The 20536-nt window shown below is 46.5% G+C and overlaps 2 protein-coding genes across 2 annotated transcripts in view; one reads left to right on the forward strand and one right to left on the reverse strand.

The window, feature by feature from the left end:
- Positions 1 to 1276, forward strand: part of hspa12b (heat shock protein 12B) — a 33031-nt gene extending 31755 nt beyond the window's left edge. Inside the window, exon 16 of the mRNA XM_045213216.1 lies at positions 1193 to 1276. Coding sequence (XP_045069151.1) covers positions 1193 to 1216 — 24 coding nt within the window. The 3' untranslated portion in view covers positions 1217 to 1276. The remainder of the gene's footprint in view (positions 1 to 1192) is intronic.
- On the reverse strand, positions 892 to 18594 carry LOC121558856 (T-complex protein 1 subunit eta). The gene is made up of 13 exons (XM_041872213.2): positions 18518 to 18594; positions 13924 to 14077; positions 13691 to 13797; positions 13361 to 13539; positions 13072 to 13133; positions 12620 to 12729; positions 10032 to 10196; positions 7895 to 7972; positions 7498 to 7608; positions 7131 to 7228; positions 5903 to 6035; positions 5322 to 5528; positions 892 to 1891 (listed from the first exon to the last, which is right to left on the reverse strand). The coding sequence occupies exons 1-13, from the start codon at positions 18521 to 18523 to the stop codon at positions 1664 to 1666; spliced, it is 1638 nt and encodes a 545-aa protein (XP_041728147.1). The 5' UTR covers positions 18524 to 18594; the 3' UTR covers positions 892 to 1663.
- Between the last annotated feature and the right edge of the window lie 1942 nt (positions 18595 to 20536).

Raw genomic sequence — 20536 nt, forward strand, 5'->3', positions numbered from 1 at the left:
ATGGCGGTGGATGAACGATACGACAATGGACCTCAGGATCTCTGTGCATTCAAATTGCCAAAGATAAAGTGCAGTTGTGTTCGTTGTCCATAGCTTATGCCTGCCCATACCATAACCCCACCATGGGGCACTCTGTTCACAACGTTGACGTCAGCAAACCGCTCGCCCACACACTGAGTCTGCCCGGTACAGTAGAAAGAGGCATTCATCCGTGAAGAGCACACTTCTCCAGCATGCCAGTAGCCAACGAAGGTGAGCATTTAACCACTAAAGTTGGTTACGACACTGGTGAGGACGACGAGCACACAGATGAGCGTCCCGGAGACGATTTTTGACAGTTTGCGCAGAAATTCTTCAGTTGTACAAACCCAGTTTCATCAGCTGTCCAGGTGGCTGGTCTCGGACGATCCCGCAGGTGAAGCCGATGGATGTGGAGGTCCTGGGCTGGCGTGGTTACACTTGGGTCTGTGGTTATGAGGCCGGTTGGACGTACTGCCAAATTCTCTAAATCATGCTTTTTAATCAGCTTCTTGATATGCCACACATGTCAGGTGGATGGATTAACTTGGCAAAGGAGAACTGCTCACTAACAGGGATGTAAATAAATTGAGAAATAAGCTTTTTGTGCGTATGGAAAATTTCTGGGATCTTTTATTTTACCTCATGAAACATGGGACCAACACTTCACATGCGTTTATATTGTTGTTCAGTATATTGAGGCTTGCCATAACAAAAGGGGTTGAATATTTATTGGCATACAACCCCCAACCGTCATTGAAGGGTAAGTAAACACAATTTGACTAGTGAAGTCTTCCAGATCATCAAATCAAGGTACTTTCAGTTAATGTTCAAACACACACCTCTTCCTGCCACACACACAGGAGACTATAGTTGAGCTGTAAAAGTATTGATTTTAATGGTCCAATAATAAATAGTTCCACTGGCAAAGCAACAAAAACATTGTCAACATCATGACTAACTCAGTGCGTGTGACAGTTACAAGCATTACAAAAGACAGCACCCTTGACTCTGTCCTAGACAATGGGTTGGATGGGGGTTGGAAACGTATGCAAAAAATGGTATTGGGGCGAGGAGGCTCTCAAGTCTCCAGCCATCTCAATGTGAAGCGATGTGAGACAAAGGGAATAGCAGTTGTGGTTTAGTAGTTTGTAAGACAGACTGTTACATTCACACACACACACACACACACATATAACCGATGAACTGCTTTTGCCAACTAACGCATTGAGGTGACTGGACAACATGGATGCAAATCAGTTACAAGGAGAGGCTGAGGGAGAGAAAAGGGAAATTGGACCAAATTCTAGCATCATCCTAGCCAGAGCCCAGATTACCACGACTACCGTTGCTGTTGCACCCCTCCTGTAAGATGTGTTGGAGAGGACTGAAGTGAGACCGGACCAGAGCCATAGACATACGTAGCTCAGTAAACTCCATTAGAAAGATTCTACAATTCTCATAGAACCGCCATGTTGGTTCCAAACATTCAAAAAGACTTTCACATTCTAATTAATGAACAGAATCTAGACTGCTGTTGCCATTGGAACATTGTGACAAAAATGGATGATCCTTTCCTATTTCACCCTAGTTTGCCTGAACGTCTGTCTATGGCTCTGGAGGTTAGAGAGGTAGGCTCCCCCCCCTAGTGAGCGTGGGGTCTCCCGCGTCCCCGGCCTCTCCCGCCGCCTGGAGGCCCTTCTACGCTACTGCGGGGGTTCTTGATGGTCTCGTCCACGGAGAGGATAAGGCATGCGGCCTCGCTGGCGGCGGTCAGGGCGTTGATACGAACGATGGAGGGTTCCCACACACACGCCAGGTAGTTATCAGCTATATCCTCGTTGTTTACGTCTACACCGTACCACATACCACCCTGAGAGAGAGAGCGAGAGCGAGAGAGAGAGAGAGAGAGAGGGGGGGGGGGGAGGAGGGGAGAGAGAGAGACAGAGAGTATAATTAGTCTCTTGTAGAGACCGACTGCAATAGGTGGTGGAATAAATGAAACCTTCTGGAAGGATCCAGACCACATGGTAGTGCAATAGAATCAATAATTTCCCTGTTTACACCAGACGGGACACTGGGTTGTACAGTGATAACACTAGGACAGGAGTAGGCAACCCACAGGCCACGGCATTTAACCAACTGGGAAGACCAGGTGTATTGAATTTAGGCAATCACTGAACTGATCAATTAGCTCAGTTGGTCAGATGTTGTGCCTTAGTTGGAACAAAAGAGTTGCCTTCCCCGGCTCTAGGACCTACACCGCTCGTCTTCCCACCATGAAATGAGACTATAGAGACGAACCCTAGGTCCCAGCCCTACACCCAAAGATGGAGTAGAGAGACGAACCCTAGGCCCCAGCCCTACACCCAAAGATGGAGTAGAGAGAGACGAACCCTAGGTCCCAGCCCTACACCCAAAGATGGAGTAGAGCGAGACGAACCCTAGGTCCCAGCCCTACACCCAAAGATGGAGTAGAGAGAGACGAACCCTAGGTCCCAGCCCTACACCCAAAGATGGAGTAGAGACGAACCCTAGGTCCCAGCCCTACACCCAAAGATGGAGTAGAGAGAGACGAACCCTAGGCCCCAGCCCTACACCCAAAGATGGAGTAGAGACGAACCCTAGGTCCCAGCCCTACACCCAAAGATGGAGTAGAGACGAACCCTAGGTCCCAGCCCTACACCCAAAGATGGAGTAGAGAGAGACGAACCCTAGGTCCCAGCCCTACACCCAAAGATGGAGTAGAGAGAGACGAACCCTAGGTCCCAGCCCTACACCCAAAGATGGAGTAGAGAGAGACGAACCCTAGGTCCCAGCCCTACACCCAAAGATGGAGTAGAGACGAACTCTAGGTCCCAGCCCTACACCCAAAGATGGAGTAGAGACGAACCCTAGGTCCCAGCCCTACACCCAAAGATGGAGTAGAGAGAGACGAACCCTAGGTCCCAGCGCTACACCCAAAGATGGAGTAGAGACGAACCCTAGGTCCCAGCCCTACACCCAAAGATGGAGTAGAGAGAGATTAGTGTGTGTGTGTGTGGATCTCTCATAAGGGTGTGTTGGAGCAGTAAGCCTAATGACTATAGACTATAGACGAAAATCGGCGATTAAAGTCGGCGCAGGTGCATCTGCGACAGCAGAAAGTCGGACACTAGTGGTTTTCCAACAACAAGGCTCAGGTCAACACGGCAGTGTCAACATCGCTGCTATTGTTTATAAAAGTTTCTGTATAAAATTATTATTATTATTATTTTTTTTTTTAAACGTGTCTATACCCGTATATCACACTCAAACTGGAAACATAACGTGTGTACAATTCCTTGGTTACTGACAGGTCCCAAATATCACTTTCCTTTGTATGCCCTGTAGCTTTAGAATCACAGCAAAGTTGGTTCCCGTTTCAGTCAAGTCTTTGGCCACGTTGGCGTGGGTCAACCAAAAACACCCTAACGGCTGGCTTTTGTTAAGTCCATGCAGTCGACATGTCAGTCGCAAGTCTGACAGTTGTTATAACCATAGTTAATGAGAATGGTTCTCCCGAGTGGCGCAGTGGTCTAAGGCACTGCATCGCAGTGCTAGCTGTGCCACTAGAGATCCTGGTTCGAATCCAGGCTCTGTCGTAGCCGGCCGCGACCGGGAGACCCATGGGGCGGCGCACAATCGGCCCAGCTTCGTCCAGGGTAGGGGAGGGAATGGCCGGCAGGGATGTAGCTCAGTTGGTAGAGCATGGCGTTTGCAACGCCAGGGTTGTGGGTTCGTTTCCCACGGGGGGACAGTATGAAAAAATTAAAATAATGTATGCACTCACTAACTGTAAGTCGCTCTGGATAAGAGGGTCTGCTAAATGACTAAAATGTAAAATGTTAATTTAGTCCCAGTGTGCACACTTTCTCTTTTAAATGGGCCCAATCATAGAATCCCGATTAATTTAATAGGATCTCTATGGGCCTAATAGGAAAGATTTATCCTTTAACTTTTCAAATGTTATATATATATATATATATATATATATATCCTTTTAAATGTTGTCAAACAATTACATCAAAAGGCTGATGTAGGCTCCCTGGGCAGGTTAACTCAGGAATGGTGGAACAGCATTACGAGCGTTTATTTTGTTTAAAAAAGTAGGCTGACATTTGGTTGGCTACAATCCCTTCTCTTCTGTCATTACTTAACGCTCGTCTAGAACACTAAAAGCCTTTCCTCACCAGAATAAGGTCAGAAATCCATAGAATGACTGATCAATGCATCAATGACTGATCAATGACTGATCAATGCATCATCAACGATCCAGTTGACATCGGTAAAGTTAAACATGGAGCGAGGACGTTCAGGTCCCAGCAGGGAGATTTCCAAATGAAAGTTTGACCGGGTTTTAAAAGAAATGAAAAGCTGTGAAAACAATCCAACATGTTTTCTGATGGTATTTCAGTTAGTCTTGGGTGCATATTTTATGTGGTTGAAAGAAATTGCATGTTTAGGCTACACAACAGAGCCCTGAGCGCGCAATCACATTCTCTCAAGGTGTTGAAAATAAATAACTTCTCCACTCCTGTTCCCAAAAACAAAAATTAACATTTGGTCTATATAATTTTATTGCGAAGAACACATTTCTTTAGGAGTTAATATTATAATAGGCTACATGAGGCCTACAGTCAGTGTCCAGACATCAGATACTATTCCAACTATTAAACTGCTCCACTAAAATAATTCTGAATGACGGTCAGGTGATTGTTATCCTTTTAGGCACAAGTCTTGTAAACTGAATTGAGGACTACACTGTCCTGTCAGCACACGTCTTGGGTCACTCATCTCTGCTTGGGCAAAATGTCAGCGTCATCGTTGAACCACACCTCATTTGAGCGTATTCCACAAGTTTAAGTCTAATCGCTTTTGATATATAGTGTAAATTGGTTCCAAGGAAACTGTAGGATGTTTTAATTATTGTGATAGGCTCATGTTTTAAACGGTACGGCATACTTGTGATAGGCTCATGTTTTAACGGTACCGCATACCCCCACTATTTATTTTGCCGGTACACTGTACCGGACCGACTTACTTTCACCCCTGCCCATAATGCAACACACTGAAAGGTGCCCAACGACGGTCAATATCTTGACAAAAGTGATCCGCTGGAACGCGCCCTTTGTCTACCCACCTATGAGTGCATGGTGTGCGTGTGTGCGCGTGTCTACCTGTGCGTGCTTGGTGTGTGTGTGTGTGAGTGCATGGTGTGTGTTTATGGTGTGTGTGTGTGTGTGTGTGAGTGCATGGTGTGTGTTTATGGTGTGTGCGTGTACCTGTGCGTGCTTGGCGCGCAGCTTGTTCAGTATGTTGGTGGCGTCGAACCCTGCGTTGTCACACAACTGTCTGGGGATAATCTCTAGAGCCTTAGCGTACGCTCCAATCAGCAGCTGCTGCTTCCCGGGAATGGTTCTGGAATAATCACGAAGATACTTTGAGAGTTCCATCTCTATCGCACCTCCGCCAGCCACGATGGAGTCATTCTGGAGAGGAGGGATGGAGAGAAGGGAGAGGGGAGAGAGACAGGGGGGAGAGAAGAGAGAGGGATGAGGGAGAGAGGGGTTAGTGAATTGATCTGGAATAATCACACAGGTACTTTGAGAGGACCATCTCTACTGCACCAGCTTGGATGGTGGAGACAAGTTAGGGAACAGTCAGTGAAACAGATGCCTTGGGTTAGGTTGGTTACCCAGCCCAAACCCTGATGAAATATCAGCTCACTGTAGAAGGATGGCATTGGTTTAAGTCATAGAGTTGGGTAGAGGGAACACGTGCTTCCAAATACCATTTTTAGCTTTAGGATGTGCCCTCTATCCAACTCTATGGTTTAGGTCCAGTGGCCTGCGGGTCAACCTACCTTGATGGCTCTGCGTACGATCATGATGGCGTCATGCAGAGAGCGTTCCGTCTCCTCCATGAACTGCTCGGCTCCGCCCCTCAGGATGATGGTGCACGTATGGGAGCGAGGACAACCCTTGAAGAAGTTATACCTGGAGGGGGCGGGAGGGGGCACATTTAAAAACACACACGGGCTTAGATGCAGTAGATCACAATTTTAAAACTAGTCCGGGTGACATTCTCCCAATTCTGTGCTTTACAATATTTGAAAACAATAACCTGCCAGGCCAGTGACGTTTTCTACTAGCCAGGGCCCGGTTTCCCGATATCGATGGAACTTAGGCTTACGAGTGTTTTAGCGATGCATCGTTCTCACGGCGGCCGAAGATGTAACATGCGGTTTCCCAAAAACACGGCGCAGAAAGAACGTTCGCCACGTGTGTCGTTAGAGCCTACCGATAGGATCAAAAAAAGACAGCGCTGCTCTCGGATCAGCCTTCAAATTCAAATTCTTAACTTGAGATAAATTCCAGAGACTCCTAGAGATAAATTAAATCACCCATACGGCTGCAAATATTGAGCCGGATAATTCTAGCCTACCTACAATAGGCCAAATGTACAAAAAATTGTCAATTTGGCACATCAATGCGCACTTCACACATCATGAAATATATTGAGGCAAAAGTTAAGACAGCCTACAAAACGGCAAAATATTAATTGAATTAACGCGAAATTGATTTCAATGTGATTGAAATATATATAGGTCTACGTAGTCCTACTGTAGGTCTCTTAATGGAGTCTTCTTGGTTTTCATTTGAAGCATAATTTTATCCTTCGCTTGTTTGTAACAATTGCAAAGACATTGGCAACTTTGTATTTGTAGTCAACTTTGTTCTGGGCGGTCACAGAGACAAACACCTTGATTCTGTGTTTAGCGGAGATCTTGCGTGTATAAAATGTGGAAGGGCAAAAAAAAATTCCAACAGCGCACTTAGCAGTTCTACAAGTGTTCCAAGACAGTTGGTAAATAACTGTTTTCAAGTGCAACTTTAGTAACGATGGTTTTGGGAAAACAGCTCAAATTTATCGATGCTCCTACAAAAGGTTCTTCCGATGAACTGAACCTTAAGATGCTTTTGGGAAACTGGGCCCCTGGTCTGAAAAGCACGAGCCTCTGGATCGCTTAACATTCATCCCTGGAGGGAGGTACACACACACTGAAGAGTGTTCCTCCTAGGAGCCCTCACCGCTCTCCTCCGACCTGCACCTCCTCAAAGAGTTCACAGCGCCCCAGGACGTCGTCTGTCATGGAGCCAACACTGGTCTGGATAGAGCCCCCGCAGGCCTGGAGGACACATCACACACCACGTCAGGAATACACACAGCTAGAAAAATGAACAAATCAATAGAAGAAGCATCTATAAAGATGCTATTGATAACAATACCACTCCCGACTGTTGCTCTAAATTCAGACAAATAACTTTGTGAACTTTTCGAATGAGAAACAAACAAGAAAAAAAAATCTGTGGCTTGGAAGACTTAACTAATGAACACAACCCAGTTTTAAAAATCCAAATATCTTGACTGCACTGTGGTTGCATTGCGGTCCCCTACCATCATGGTCCTCTTGAGATCCTCCTCCTGAACACGTCCGGCGCAGAACAGATCCCGGTCAGCAAAGTACTGTGTGGCCACGTCACCAATGGGCAGCTTAGACAGGACCACCTTAAAAAAAACAAAAAAAAATAACAGCAACATGTCACATTTCAGCCATAACTGATTTCTTCATGGTTTTAAAAACAAAGATAATTGTGAGTCTAGATGTACTATTGCTGTTGGGTTTTGATAAGTTTAATTAAAATGTCCTAAAAGTCTGCTAGCATGAAAGCTAACATCGTCTAACGTTAGCCTCAGCAGCCAGCAAGCTAGCCTGCCGTAGTCATGGCAACTCTTTCAACCAACTGCCAGAGGCCGTGTAAACCAGGGGAAACGTCGTTAGCTAGCTACGTACCTTGGCTCCAGACTTGTAGATCTTCTCCAGCTTGTCATACAGGATGTTCCACTCTGCGTCTACGATGGCCTGGTAGTCCTGGAGAGCAGACAGAGGGGAAAAGGTGCATTCCAATTCTCTAGACTTAACTCTCCCTCATTCAATTCAAAAGCATTGGTGTATGGTAGTGTATTTCCTATGGCTTAGTCAATAATATTCTTCATATTTCAGATGCATACAGGGACAGTGTGAGTGAATAGAACGGTTGTGTTCCGGGTCTCCATCTTTAGGATAGTGTCTGGCGGTAGTGGTTAGCCAAGACTCCAGATCACACACATATCACTGGTGACGTGGGTACGAATCACGTCTCATGTATATGTATATACACACACACAGCTGTGGGAAAAATTAAGAGACCACTGCAAAGTCTTCTTAAATCAGCATCTCTACGTGTACGACAGCCATTCCATGCCAGTGTCTGTTGAATTCCAACACAGGCACACCTCATTCTACTGAATTAGGTGATCACATGAACCACATTTTATTTAACGAGGAAAAGTATAAAAACCACTGCAGTGGTCATCACTATCCTCTTGCAATAGGACCAGCTGGATGGCAAAAACAGTGCTAATAGTACCTCAAAAGTAATATTAATCAAGAAATAACTATTGACCTTGCCAAAAGAGTTGAAAAGGAAAGTTTTGAGTGAGGAAAATAAGGGTTCAATTCTGGCTTTACTGGCAGAGGGAAACAGTGAGCGTCAGGTTGCTTCCATCCTTAAAATGTCAAAGACGGCAGTTCATAAGAACAAGGTCAAGCAGCAGACATTGGAGACAACAAAGCTACAGACCGGCAGAGGGCAAAAACTACTCTCTACTAACCGGGATGACCGCCAACTAATTCGAATGTCCCTCAACAACCGTAGGATGACATCAAGTGACCTACAAAAATAATGGCAAACGGCAGCTGGGGTGAAGTGCACGGCGAGGACGGTTCGAAACAGGCTCCTAGGGGCAGGGCTGAAGTCGTGCAAAGCTAGAAAAAAGCTCTGAGAAGCAAAGAAGAGCCAGGCTGAGGTTTGCAAAAGACCATAAGGATTGGACCGTAGAGGACTGGAGTAAGGTCATCTTCTCTGATGAGTCCAATTTTCAGCTTTGCCCAACACCTGGTTGTCTAAATGGTTAGACGGAGACCTGGAGAGGCCTACAAGCAACAGTGTCTCGCACCCACTGTGAAATTTGGTGGAGGATCGGTGATGATCTGGGGGTGCTTCAGCAAGGCTGGAATCGGGCAGATTTGTCTTTGTGAAGGACGCATGAATCAAGCCACGTACAAGGTTGCTCTGGAAGAAAACTTGCTTCCTTTGTTCCCCAACTCTGAGGATTGGTTTTTCCAGCAAGACAATGCGCCATGCCACACAGCCAGGTCAATCAAGGTGTGGATGGAGGACCACCAGATCAAGACCCTGTCATGGCCAGCCCAATCTCCAGACCTGAACCCCATTGAAAACTTCTGGAATGTGATCAAGAGGAAGATGGATGGTCACAAGCCATCAAACAAAGCCGAGCTGCTTGAATTTTTGCACCAGGAGTGGCATAAAGTCACCCAACATCAATATGAAAGACTGGTGAAGAGCATGCCAAGACACATGAAAGCTGTGATTGAAAATCAGGGTTATTCCACCAAATACTGATTTCTGAACTCTTCCTAAGTTAAAACATTACTATTGTGTTGTTTAAATACGAACATGAACTTATTTTCTTTGCATTATTCGAGGTCTGACAACACTGCATCTTTTTTGTTATTTTGACCAGCTGTCATTTTCTGCAAATAAATGCTCTAAATGACAATATTTTTATCTGGAATTTGGGAGAAATGTTGTCAGTAGTTTATAGAATAAAACATTTATTTTTATTTTTACCCAAACACATACCTATACATAGTAAAAACCAGAGAAACTGATAATTTTGTAGTGGTCTCTTAATTTTTTCCGCAGCTGTATGTATGTATATATATATATATATTTTAAAAGAGGATCGCAACGTGTGGCAGTTATGTCTTTGTCTGTAGTGACAACAGCAGAGCCAAAATCATTAGTGATATAATAATGCCCCGTTATTGATCGCTAAATGTATTTATTGACTGATTGATAACTAACCTCGACAGACTTGACGCGGACCTCTGCGTTGTCTTTCTCGGCCTTCAGTTCCAGCTCCACATTGAGTAGAGCGATCTTGGGCTGGTCGTAGCGTTTAGGCTGCATCTCGAACCCAGCGTAGGAGAACGTCTTCTTGAAGGCCACGCCAGCTACCAGGTGAGACTCCTGTAGAGTGAGGAGAGGAGACAGGGGGAGGAGGGTAGAGGGAGGAGAGGAGACAGGGGGAGGAGGGTAGAGGGAGAGAGAGGAGACAGGGGGAGGAGGGTAGAGGGAGGAGAGGAGACAGGGGGAGGAGGGTAGAGGGAGGAGAGGAGACAGGGGGAGGAGGGTAGAGGGAGGAGAGGAGACAGGGGGAGGAGGGTAGAGGGAGAGAGAGAGGAGACAGGGGGAGGAGGGTAGAGGGAGGAGAGGAGACAGGGGGAGGAGGGTAGAGGGAGAGAGAGAGGAGACAGGGGGAGGAGGGTAGAGGGAGGAGAGAGGAGACAGGGGGGAGGAGGGTAGAGGGAGAGAGAGGAGACAGGGGAGGAGGGTAGAGGGAGAGAGAGAGGAGACAGGGGGAGGAGGGTAGAGGGAGGGAGAGGAGACAGGGGGAGGAGGGTAGAGGGAGGAGAGGAGACAGGGGGGAGGAGGGTAGAGGAGAGAGAGAGACAGGGGGGAGGAGGGTAGAGGGAGAGAGAGAGGAGACAGGGGGAGGAGGGTAGAGGGAGAGAGAGGAGACAGGGGGAGGAGGGTAGAGGGAGAGAGAGAGGAGACAGGGGGAGGAGGGTAGAGGGAGAGAGAGAGGAGACAGGGGGAGGAGGGTAGAGGGAGGAGAGGAGACAGGGGGAGGAGGGTAGAGGGAGAGAGAGAGGAGACAGGGGGAGGAGGGTAGAGGGAGCGAGAGAGGAGACAGGGGGAGGAGGGTAGAGAGAGGAGAGGAGACAGGGGGAGGAGGGTAGAGGGAGGAGACGAGAGAGGAGACAGGGGGAGGAGGGTAGAGGGAGGAGAGGAGACAGGGGGAGGAGGGTAGAGGGAGAGAGAGAAGGAGACAGGGGGAGGGAGGAGTAGAGGGGGGAGAGAGAGAGGAGACAGGGGGGAGGAGGGTAGAGAGAGGAGAGGAGACAGGGGGAGGAGGGTAGAGAGGGAGAGGAGACAGGGGGAGGAGGGTAGAGAGAGGAGAGGAGACAGGGGGAGGAGGGTAGAGGGAGGAGGAGAGGAGACAGGGGGAGGAGGGGAGAGGGAGAGGGAGAGGAGACAGGGGGAGGAGGGTAGAGAGAGGAGAGGAGACAGGGGGAGGAGGGTAGAGAGAGAGAGGAGACAGGGGGAGGAGGGTAGAGAGAGAGAGAGACGGGGAGGAGGGTAGAGAGAGGAGAGGAGACAGGGGAGGAGGGTAGAGGGAGGAGAGGAGACAGGGGGAGGAGGGTAGAGGGAGGAGAGGAGACAGGGGGAGGAGGGTAGAGGGAGGAGAGGAGACAGGGGGAGGAGGGTAGAGGGAGGAGAGGAGACAGAGAGAGAGACAGAGAGTATAATTAGTCTCTTGTAGAGACCGACTGCAATAGGTGGTGGAATAAATGAAACCTTCTGGAAGGATCCAGACCACATGGTAGTGCAACAGAATCAATAATTTCCCTGTTTACACCAGACTGGGTTGTACAGTGATAAATAACACTAGGACAGGAGTAGGCAACCCATGGCATTTAACCAACTGGGAAGACCAGGTGTATTGAATTTAGGCAATCACTGAACTGATCAATTAGCTCAGTTGGTCAGATGTTGTGCCTTAGTTAGAACAAAAGAGTTGCCTTCCCCGGCTCTAGGACCTACACCGCTCGTCTTCCCACCATGAAATGAGACTATAGAGACGAACCCTAGGTCCCAGCACTACACCCAAAGATGGAGTAGAGACGAACCCTAGGTCCCAGCACTACACCCAAAGATGGAGTAGAGACAAACCCTAGGTCCCAGCACTACACCCAAAGATGGAGTAGAGACGAACCCTAGGTCCCAGCACTACACCCAAAGATGGAGTAGAGACAAACCCTAGGTCCCAGCACTACACCCAAAGATGGAGTAGAGACAAACCCTAGGTCCCAGCACTACACCCAAAGATGGAGTAGAGACGAACCCTAGGTCCCAGCACTACACCCAAAGATGGAGTAGAGACAAACCCTAGGTCCCAGCACTACACCCAAAGATGGAGTAGAGACGAACCCTAGGTCCCAGCACTACACCCAAAGATGGAGTAGAGAGACTCTTTAGACCAGGGTTCTTCAATTCCGGTCCTGGAGGGCCGAAACACCTCTGTTTTTCCATCCTCTACTTCTAATCAGGGGCTAATTCAGACCTGGGACACCAGGTGAGTGCAATTAACTACCAGGTAGAAATAAAAAACAGAAGTGTTTCGGCCCTCCAGGACCGGAATTGAAGAACCCTGCTTTAGACTCTAGAGACGAACCCTAGGTCCCAGCACTACACCCAAAGATGGAGTAGAGACACTTTACTATATTGAGACTCAGCCCTGTAGTCTCACCTCACCAAAATGAACAACACCATCTTACCTCACACCCACCATTATACCTCCAGAGCTCCCCTTAAGGTCCCAGTCTTACCTCCAGAGCTCCCCCCTGCACCTTCTTGATACCGATCATCTTGAGGGGCAGCAGGTCATCCAGCATCATGACGGCCTCCACCACCATCTCACTGAAGAACTCTTTCTGACCTGGGGTCGGGTTCAATTACAACATTAATACAACCTTTATACCAGAACCTTAACACCCCATTAATACCCTTACTTCCTTCTGAAAACTACCAATAGTTAAAGAGTTGCAACATTCCAAACATTCCCAGGATTGAGAAAAGCAGGTTGGAAGATTCCCAGAATCAGGAAGGAATAAGCAGGAAATCCAGAATCCTCTAACTAGGATTTATTTATTTTTTATTAGAAATGTTGCAACCCTACCAGTAGTAACAAAAGCTGTAGATGAATTAATTGTAAGTTATTTGTAAAGCAAATTCCAACACCTTATGTTTCTGTTGTTCAATAAAAAAAAAATAAACTGACCTGCGATCAGCTTGGAGTTCATGGCTGTGGCGGCACACTTCACCAAGAGCTCCCTCTGTTCTCTAGAGGGAGTGAGGGGAGGGAGATGGTTAGGAGAGGGGGAGTAGACAGTGATCAGCTTGGAGTTCATGGCAGTGGCGGCATACTTCACCAAGAGTTCCCTAAGGTTCTCTAGAGGAAGACTATGGTTCAATCTGATATCCAACGGAAACTTGTCTTCTGCTTTATTCCATCCCCTTTGAAAGATCTCTCACACACACACACACACACACACACACTCCCAACTCACTTCTTGTCGTCCTTCTTGACGGTGACGGAGATCTCTCTGATCTTCTTGACGGCCAGGTGCGTAGCGCTGCGGAAGGCTCTGATGATGGTCTGGGGGTGTAGACCCTCCTCCACGTACGGCTTCAACTGCTTCAGGAACTCTGCTGCCAACAGGGTCACAGACGTGGTACCGTCACCCACCTGGAGAGAGAATAGAAACTATGAACCCCAATAAGAGGGAGGGAGATCGAATAGACTAACACTAGAACGGGAGGAAAGAGTAGAAAGTGGGATACAGGAGACGTCACCTGACACTTTCACAGACAGGACACAAAACAAGAGACAGGCAAACCTCGGCATCCTGGGAGCGTGCGATGTCAACCAGGGTCTTGGCAGCAGGGTGAACCACATCCAGCAGCTTCAGGATGGTCGCCCCGTCGTTGGAGATGGTGGCTTTACCTGAGGGAGACATCCCACACATGCCTTCAGTATCATTGCAAAACAAGTGTCCAACTACTGCAGGCCATGCAGTACTGCAGGCCCCCCAAAATGACATCCACCATGTTCCCCCTCCACCCCTCTCACCTCTGCCGTCCACCATGAGTTTGTCCATGCCGCGAGGTCCCAGTGTGGTGCGGACGGCCTCGGCGATGACCTGGCAGGCATTGATGTTGCTGATCAACTGAGGGACGCCCTGAGACGTATCTGTCCCCTCCTTCAGCAGGATAACCGGTGTGGGCTACAGGGAGAGAGGGGGGGGAGGAGAGGGAGGAGAGATAAGCAAGACAGCCATGTTAGCTGGAGACAGACGTCTACATTATAGTCTTTATGCAGACAAGTTCGCCCTGGCTAAGAGTGGAGAGGCAGCAATGGGATGGAGGGGTGGAGAGAGTTTCATTTCGTTTGTAGAGGGTCAGCACTCAAAAGGATTTTCAAGGTTCTTATGTCACTTTTTTTAATTGAGGCAAGAAGAGAAAGTTCGGCTGCAGAGACACTTACGTTACATTCTAGTCATTTAGCTTAGCAGATGCTCTTATCCAAAGCAACTTGATTTCCGTGCACAGGATGCGCGGTCCACGTGACAGAATTTGGGTGTGACGCTTTTGATCCTCAAAGTGTAGCCACTAGCAGTTAGCTAGCAGCATCCGTCAAGATTTGTCCTCTTACTTGTCACACAACTATCATTACCGGTAGCTAGCTGGATCAAGTGATGCCACATTCCTAGGGCCATTCGTTTTTGTTTTTTGGGGCACTTGAGAGATGGTTTTCCAACCCGAGTATGCAGCATTTGTTTCATCCACTGCACACCTGCGTGTCAGCCATTTGCGGTTATTGCCTACATGAGTGCTGGTGGAAAATTATTTTAGGACATCGGACATGACAATGGCATTAATACATGCTAATAGCTAACTCGCGAGAACCATCCAAACTACACAATATGTTTTGAATTGGCTTTCTAGTTAGTCTGTTGTAGGCTATATCATATACCGTATATTTAATCTGCTAGGCAATGTCTCTCACTCTCCCTCTCTTCTCTGGCAACGACCCACTGGCAAACACACAGGTGATGCACACACCATGACTTTACCAGGATTTTCATTGCTGACCAAAAATGAACTATAAGTGGGCAAATAACTCCAACTAGCAATGAATATCAACATTTGTACATGAAGCTAGGCTCACTTTGATCTCAAAAACGCATTCTGCGACTGCATGATTGAAAGACCGCTCGTGCCTGTCAATGCAGGCCAACAATAATTATACTCCAACGCGCTTTGTTATGCACTCTCCTCCCAAAGGAAACAGATACAATTCTGATCGGAGAAGCCTAATTGTTTGACAGTGATTTTCGCGTGATTTTATTTTACTTGTCCAGCCGGACGACAATTTCTAATCTGCTTGTCCGGCAATTATTTTGACTTGCCCCCCCGGAAGCATTAATGTCGAGCCCTGTTACACACAAAATAGACCCATTTGAAATATGATCAAATAAAGTAGCCTATTGTGGCAAAGATGCGTCCGTAGCAGATTGCTAAACTGTACTTTATATGAATAATAATGTAGGTAGGCTAACCATATTTTTTTTTGCAAGGCATAAATTAAACGAGCGCTTTCTGGTCACTAATCTGGATATGTGCGCCGCATTTGCACACCAATGCTGATGACTGGTCATTGGTCAACAACACGCGCAGCTTCCTGTTCTGAAGCACAGATACGTTTTTGAAACAAGAATTTGGTGCAATGCCGTAGGCCCATGTTAGTGACCAGTTCAAATAAGCAAAGGTATAAATATAAAATACAAATGGTCGGCTATATGTAGCCTACTTAAATTGTATTTTCTATCAAGTTGAGTCTCAAATTTGTGACTCGAGTCACTCGAATCAAAGTCATGTGACGAGAGTCAATACATCTGGCTTTAAGCGCACTGTTTGATTAAATAATTAAGACAAATGATTCAAGAGGGAACCAGAGATCTAGATAAACGTCCCCCCCAATATTGGTTGACCAACAGCCTATAGACCAAACAATTGACTAAATGGGGTCAGCCCCAAGAGTCAGAATATCATTCAGAGTACCTGAGCTTTTACGCGCTTTGTGGAGGCAGAGAAGCGCATCTCTCCAAATACTGCGGTCTAAACAGAGTTGGAGATGTTCATGGATTGTTATTTTTATAGCAAATGAAACTAGGCTAGCCATTTGAGTTCTGAAACGTCCCCACACTACATTTTCTGATATAAAAATGCCCATCATACCCATAGAGACCTGGCAGTGTGGTGCCAGGAAAACATCCTCTCCCTCAATGCGAGTAAGACAAAGGAGCTGATCGTGGACTACAGGAAAAGGCAGGCCGAACAGGCCCCCATTAACATTGACAGGGCTGTAGTGGAGCGGGGTCGAGAGTTTCAAGTTCCTTGGTGTCCACATCACCAACAAACTATCATGGTCCAAACACACCAAAACAGTCGTGAAGAGGGCAAGACAACACATTTTCCCCCTCAGGAGACTGAAAAGATTTGGCATGGGTCCCCAGATCCTCAAAAAGTTATGCAGCTGCACCATCGGGAGCATCCTGACCGGTTGCATCACAGCCTGGTATGGCAACTGTGCGGCATCAGACCATAAGGCGCTACAGTGGGTAGTGCGTACGGCCCAGTACATCACTGGGGCCAAGCTTCCTGCCATCCAGGACCTACATACTAGGCGGTGTCAGAGGAAAGCCCAAAAAGACTCCAGTCACCCTAGTCATAGACTGTTCTCTCTGCTACCACACAGCTCCGGAGCTTCAAGTCAAGGACCAAAAGGTTCCTTAACAGCTTCTACCCACAAGCCAAGTCCAGTGTAGCTCAGTTGGTAGAGTATGGTGTTTGCAACGTCAGGGTTGTGGGTTCGATTCTCACGGGGGGCCAGTATGAAAAATGTATGCACTAACTGTAAGTCGCTCTGGATAAGAGCGTCTGCTAAATGACTAAAAAAATACATTAAATAAAAATAAGACTCCTGAACAATTAATCAAATGGCCCCCCTCCCCACTTTGTTTTTACACTGCTGCTACTTGCTGTTTATTATCTATGCTTAGTCACTTTACCCCTACCTACATGTACAAATTACCTCGACTAACCTGTACCCCTGCACATTGATCCGGTACCGGTACCCCCTGTATATAGCCGAGTTGTTATTTTATTGTACTTTAGTTTATTTAGTAAATATTTTTTTTACTCTTTCTTGAACTGCATTGTTGGTTAAGGGCTTGTAAGTAAGCATTTCAGGGTAAGGTCTACACTGGTTGTATTCCGCACATGTGAGGAATAAAATGTGATGTTAAGAACAGACAACAAATACCTTGTGAAATACTGTTGTTGATTGATGTGGTCTTGTTACTTAAGGATGAGACTGACTATATTCTCCACAACCTTCTAAGGTAGAAGCATTTACATTTATTTCAGATGGCTGTCTATGCTGTCTTTCCGTTTATAAGCTAATGCTAAATATATTGTGTGGAAAGAACGTCCCAGCAGGGTATTGGCACGCTCTTTTTTCCCCAAGTTATATTGTGATTTTGAAACGTTTTATGTTTTCAGGCTGGGTTCATAGTCTCTCCCCTTTAACTGTTCTAATCGCCCCATTTTTATAACCTCCGATGATCAGGGATTGAGGCTGTTGGAGAGGATCAGTTTGAGCAAAGTGACGTTTCTGGACGATGCACCATGCTGCCTTGACAAAATGACCGAGCTGCGAAGATTACGGTTTAATTTGAGAAAGGCCAAGGGCGCTCCCCTCTCCCGATGACATGACGGGCCTTTGGTTTTGACCGGTTCAACCCGGACCAGCATAAAATAACTTATTCAGTATCTAAGGGGCTAGCCTTCCAATGTTTGTCAATAATCAAAACATGCTTAGAAAGCGCATCTGGGAAAGATAACTCGCCAACTAGCCTAGCGGGAAGGTTCTCGACTGTTCTAACCAAATATGATGCGCCACAATGCTGTCAAGACCGACAACCACTCCTTGCTAGCTACTACTGCTGCTAGTAGCGTTAGCACATGGCTAGAAGGGGTCCACCATGTCAAATTACCGTCAAGTTATTGTTTTTTTTTTTGCATTTTAACTAACCCTTTTCTTCTCCTAACCTGCTGTGTAAATTCTAACCTGCTACGAGAATTCAAATCTGGCGTTAAATTTCACAAAAGCTGGATCCCTTCAAGCCATGACCGACAACCAGACCAAGCAAGCTAGTAACGTTAGCACAAGTTGACGGACAAAGCCAGGACGTAACTTAGCTACTTTACCTAACTAGACGCGGTGACTACTACGAAACAATATACATGGGTTTACACTTGAACTATCAAACCCATGTCAGCACATTACTAATGCACCTAGATTTTTTTGGGTTTAGCTATCTATGAACTAACGGTACATGAGCGTCACTAGCTAAGGAGCTAGCTAGTAAGAATACCGGTACGCCCAATTGATGCGAGGAGACGCTAGTTAGTTAGCTACTTGTTAGCATCATGATAACGGTGGACTTTGTAACGTATTTTATTTGAAATATAATGCGTCGATCTGGATAGAAACAGCATATGTTTACCAAATCATGCAATTTGGTAACACGTATGCACTGATAACTAGACAGATGCAGGTGGATTGTGTCTGAATGAGCGAAGCATGAAACGCTACTCACCATCATCTTTGCAATTATTTTTGAGAGAAACCGACCCGGTGTTCTATCCCACAATGCAGTTCGACTATGAGCCTCTCTTCCTGTTTAATATAGCGTTTTGCCGCCATCTAGATTTCTCGTACACATCTATTTTGAGCAGGGGTGCCTTTGTAACTTTGTACTTGTCACTGGGACAAGCTTCAGAATTGGAACACGATTCAATTGATCTATTTTGACGTTGACGAATCGTATATTTCCAGTCCCAATTCAATAACATTCTTTGCAATTTCTCTTGATATCGGCATTCTTTTGTTTAGTGCACGCTGTCACATCAGTCCCAAGCCATTGCAGGTATTTCAGGAGTCGACTGTTAAAAATGTGGTCTTTCAATTCAGTTCACACAATAAATTATCATCCTAGATCATCCTATACAAAATACAACATTTCCCCTTTCATCTGTGCTATTACTAATTGTAGCTGTTTCCACACATGCAGTTTACATTTTTAGTCATTTAGCAGATGATCTTATCCAGAGCGACTTACAGTTAGTGAGTGCATACATTTTTCATACTGCACATCTATTTCGTGCACATGCACATCCATTTCCATTATCACTACTCTGTACCTAGTAAAACTCTGGGCCCCAGTGGAGAGGGACAAGAGCTTCAAGTTCCTCGGTGTCCACATCACTGAGGACTTAACGTGGACCTGTCACACCAGTACAGTTGTGAAGAAGGCAGGGCATTGCCTCTTCTCCCTCAAAAGGCTGAAACGATTTGGGATGGCCACTCAGATACTTAGGAACTTTTACAGCTGCACCATTGAGAGCATCCTGACTGGTTGTATCACCATCTGGTAAGGCAACTGCACCGCCCTCAACCGGATTCCCTACAGCGGGTGGTACGGACGGCCCAGCGCATCACTGGGAGTGAGCTCCCTGCCATCCAGGACGTACGTGCCAGGCAGTGTCTGAGAAAGGCCTGAAAAATTGCCAAACACTCCAGCCACCTGAGACATGGACTGTTCTCCATGCTCCCGTCCGGCAGACCGTACCGGTGCATCAAGGCTCAGACCAACAGACTCCTAAACAGCTTCTATCCCCTGGCCATAAGACTGTTAAATGGCTAACAACTACTCCACCTCACACCTACAGTGCCTTGCAAAAGTATTCATCCCCTTTGGCGTTTTTCCTATTATGTTGTATTACAACCTGTAATTTAAATAGATTTTTATTTGGATTTCATGTAATGGACAAAATAGTCCAAATTGGTGAAGTGAAATGAAAAAAAAAAATTACAGAAAAGTGGTGCGTGCATATGTATTCGCCCCCTTTGCTATGAAGCCCCTAAATAAGATCTGGTGCAACCAATTACCTTCAGAAGTCACATTAGTTAAATAAAGTCCACCTGTGTGCAAGCTAAGTGTCACATGATCTGTCACATGATCTCAGTATATATACACCTGTTCTGAAAGACCCCAGAGTCTGCAACACCACTAAGCAAGGGGCACCACCAAGCAAGCGGCACCATGAAAACCAAGGAGCTCTCCAAACAGGTCAGGGACAAAGTTGTGGAGAAGTACAGATCAGGGTTGGGTTATACAAAAATATCAGAAACTTTGAAAATCCCACGGAGCACCATTCAATCCATTATTAAAAAATGGAAAGAATATGGCACCACAACAAACCTGCCAAGAGAGGGCCGCCCACCAAAACTCACGGACCAGGCAAGGAGGGCATTAATCAGAGAGGCAACAAAGAGATCAAAGAGAACCCTGAAGGAGCTGCAAAGCTCCACAGCGGAGATTGGAGTATCTGTCCATAGGACCACTTTATGCCGTACACTCCACAGAGCTGGGCTTTATGGAAGAGTGGCCAGAAAAAAAGCCATTACTTAAAGAAAAAATTAAGCAAACACGTTTGGTGTTCGCCAAAAGGCATGTGGGAGACTCCCCAAACATATGGAAGAAGGTACTCTGGTCAGATGAGACTAAAATGTAGCTTTTTGGCCATCAAGGAAAAAGCTATGTCTGGCGCAAACC

The sequence above is a fragment of the Coregonus clupeaformis genome, unplaced genomic scaffold (genome assembly GCF_020615455.1).
Source record: "Coregonus clupeaformis isolate EN_2021a unplaced genomic scaffold, ASM2061545v1 scaf0090, whole genome shotgun sequence".
NCBI lineage: Eukaryota > Metazoa > Chordata > Actinopteri > Salmoniformes > Salmonidae > Coregonus > Coregonus clupeaformis.

Excerpts from the sequence above, each read along its gene's own strand:
- LOC121558856 (XM_041872213.2), bottom strand. Across the intron at positions 13,798-13,923 it reads ACTCATGGTGGACGGCAGAG|GTAAAGCCACCATCTCCAAC; the intron begins GTGAGAGGGGTG and ends TGTCTCCCTCAG. Across the intron at positions 7,973-10,031 it reads TCCGCGTCAAGTCTGTCGAG|GACTACCAGGCCATCGTAGA; the intron begins GTTAGTTATCAA and ends TCTGCTCTCCAG.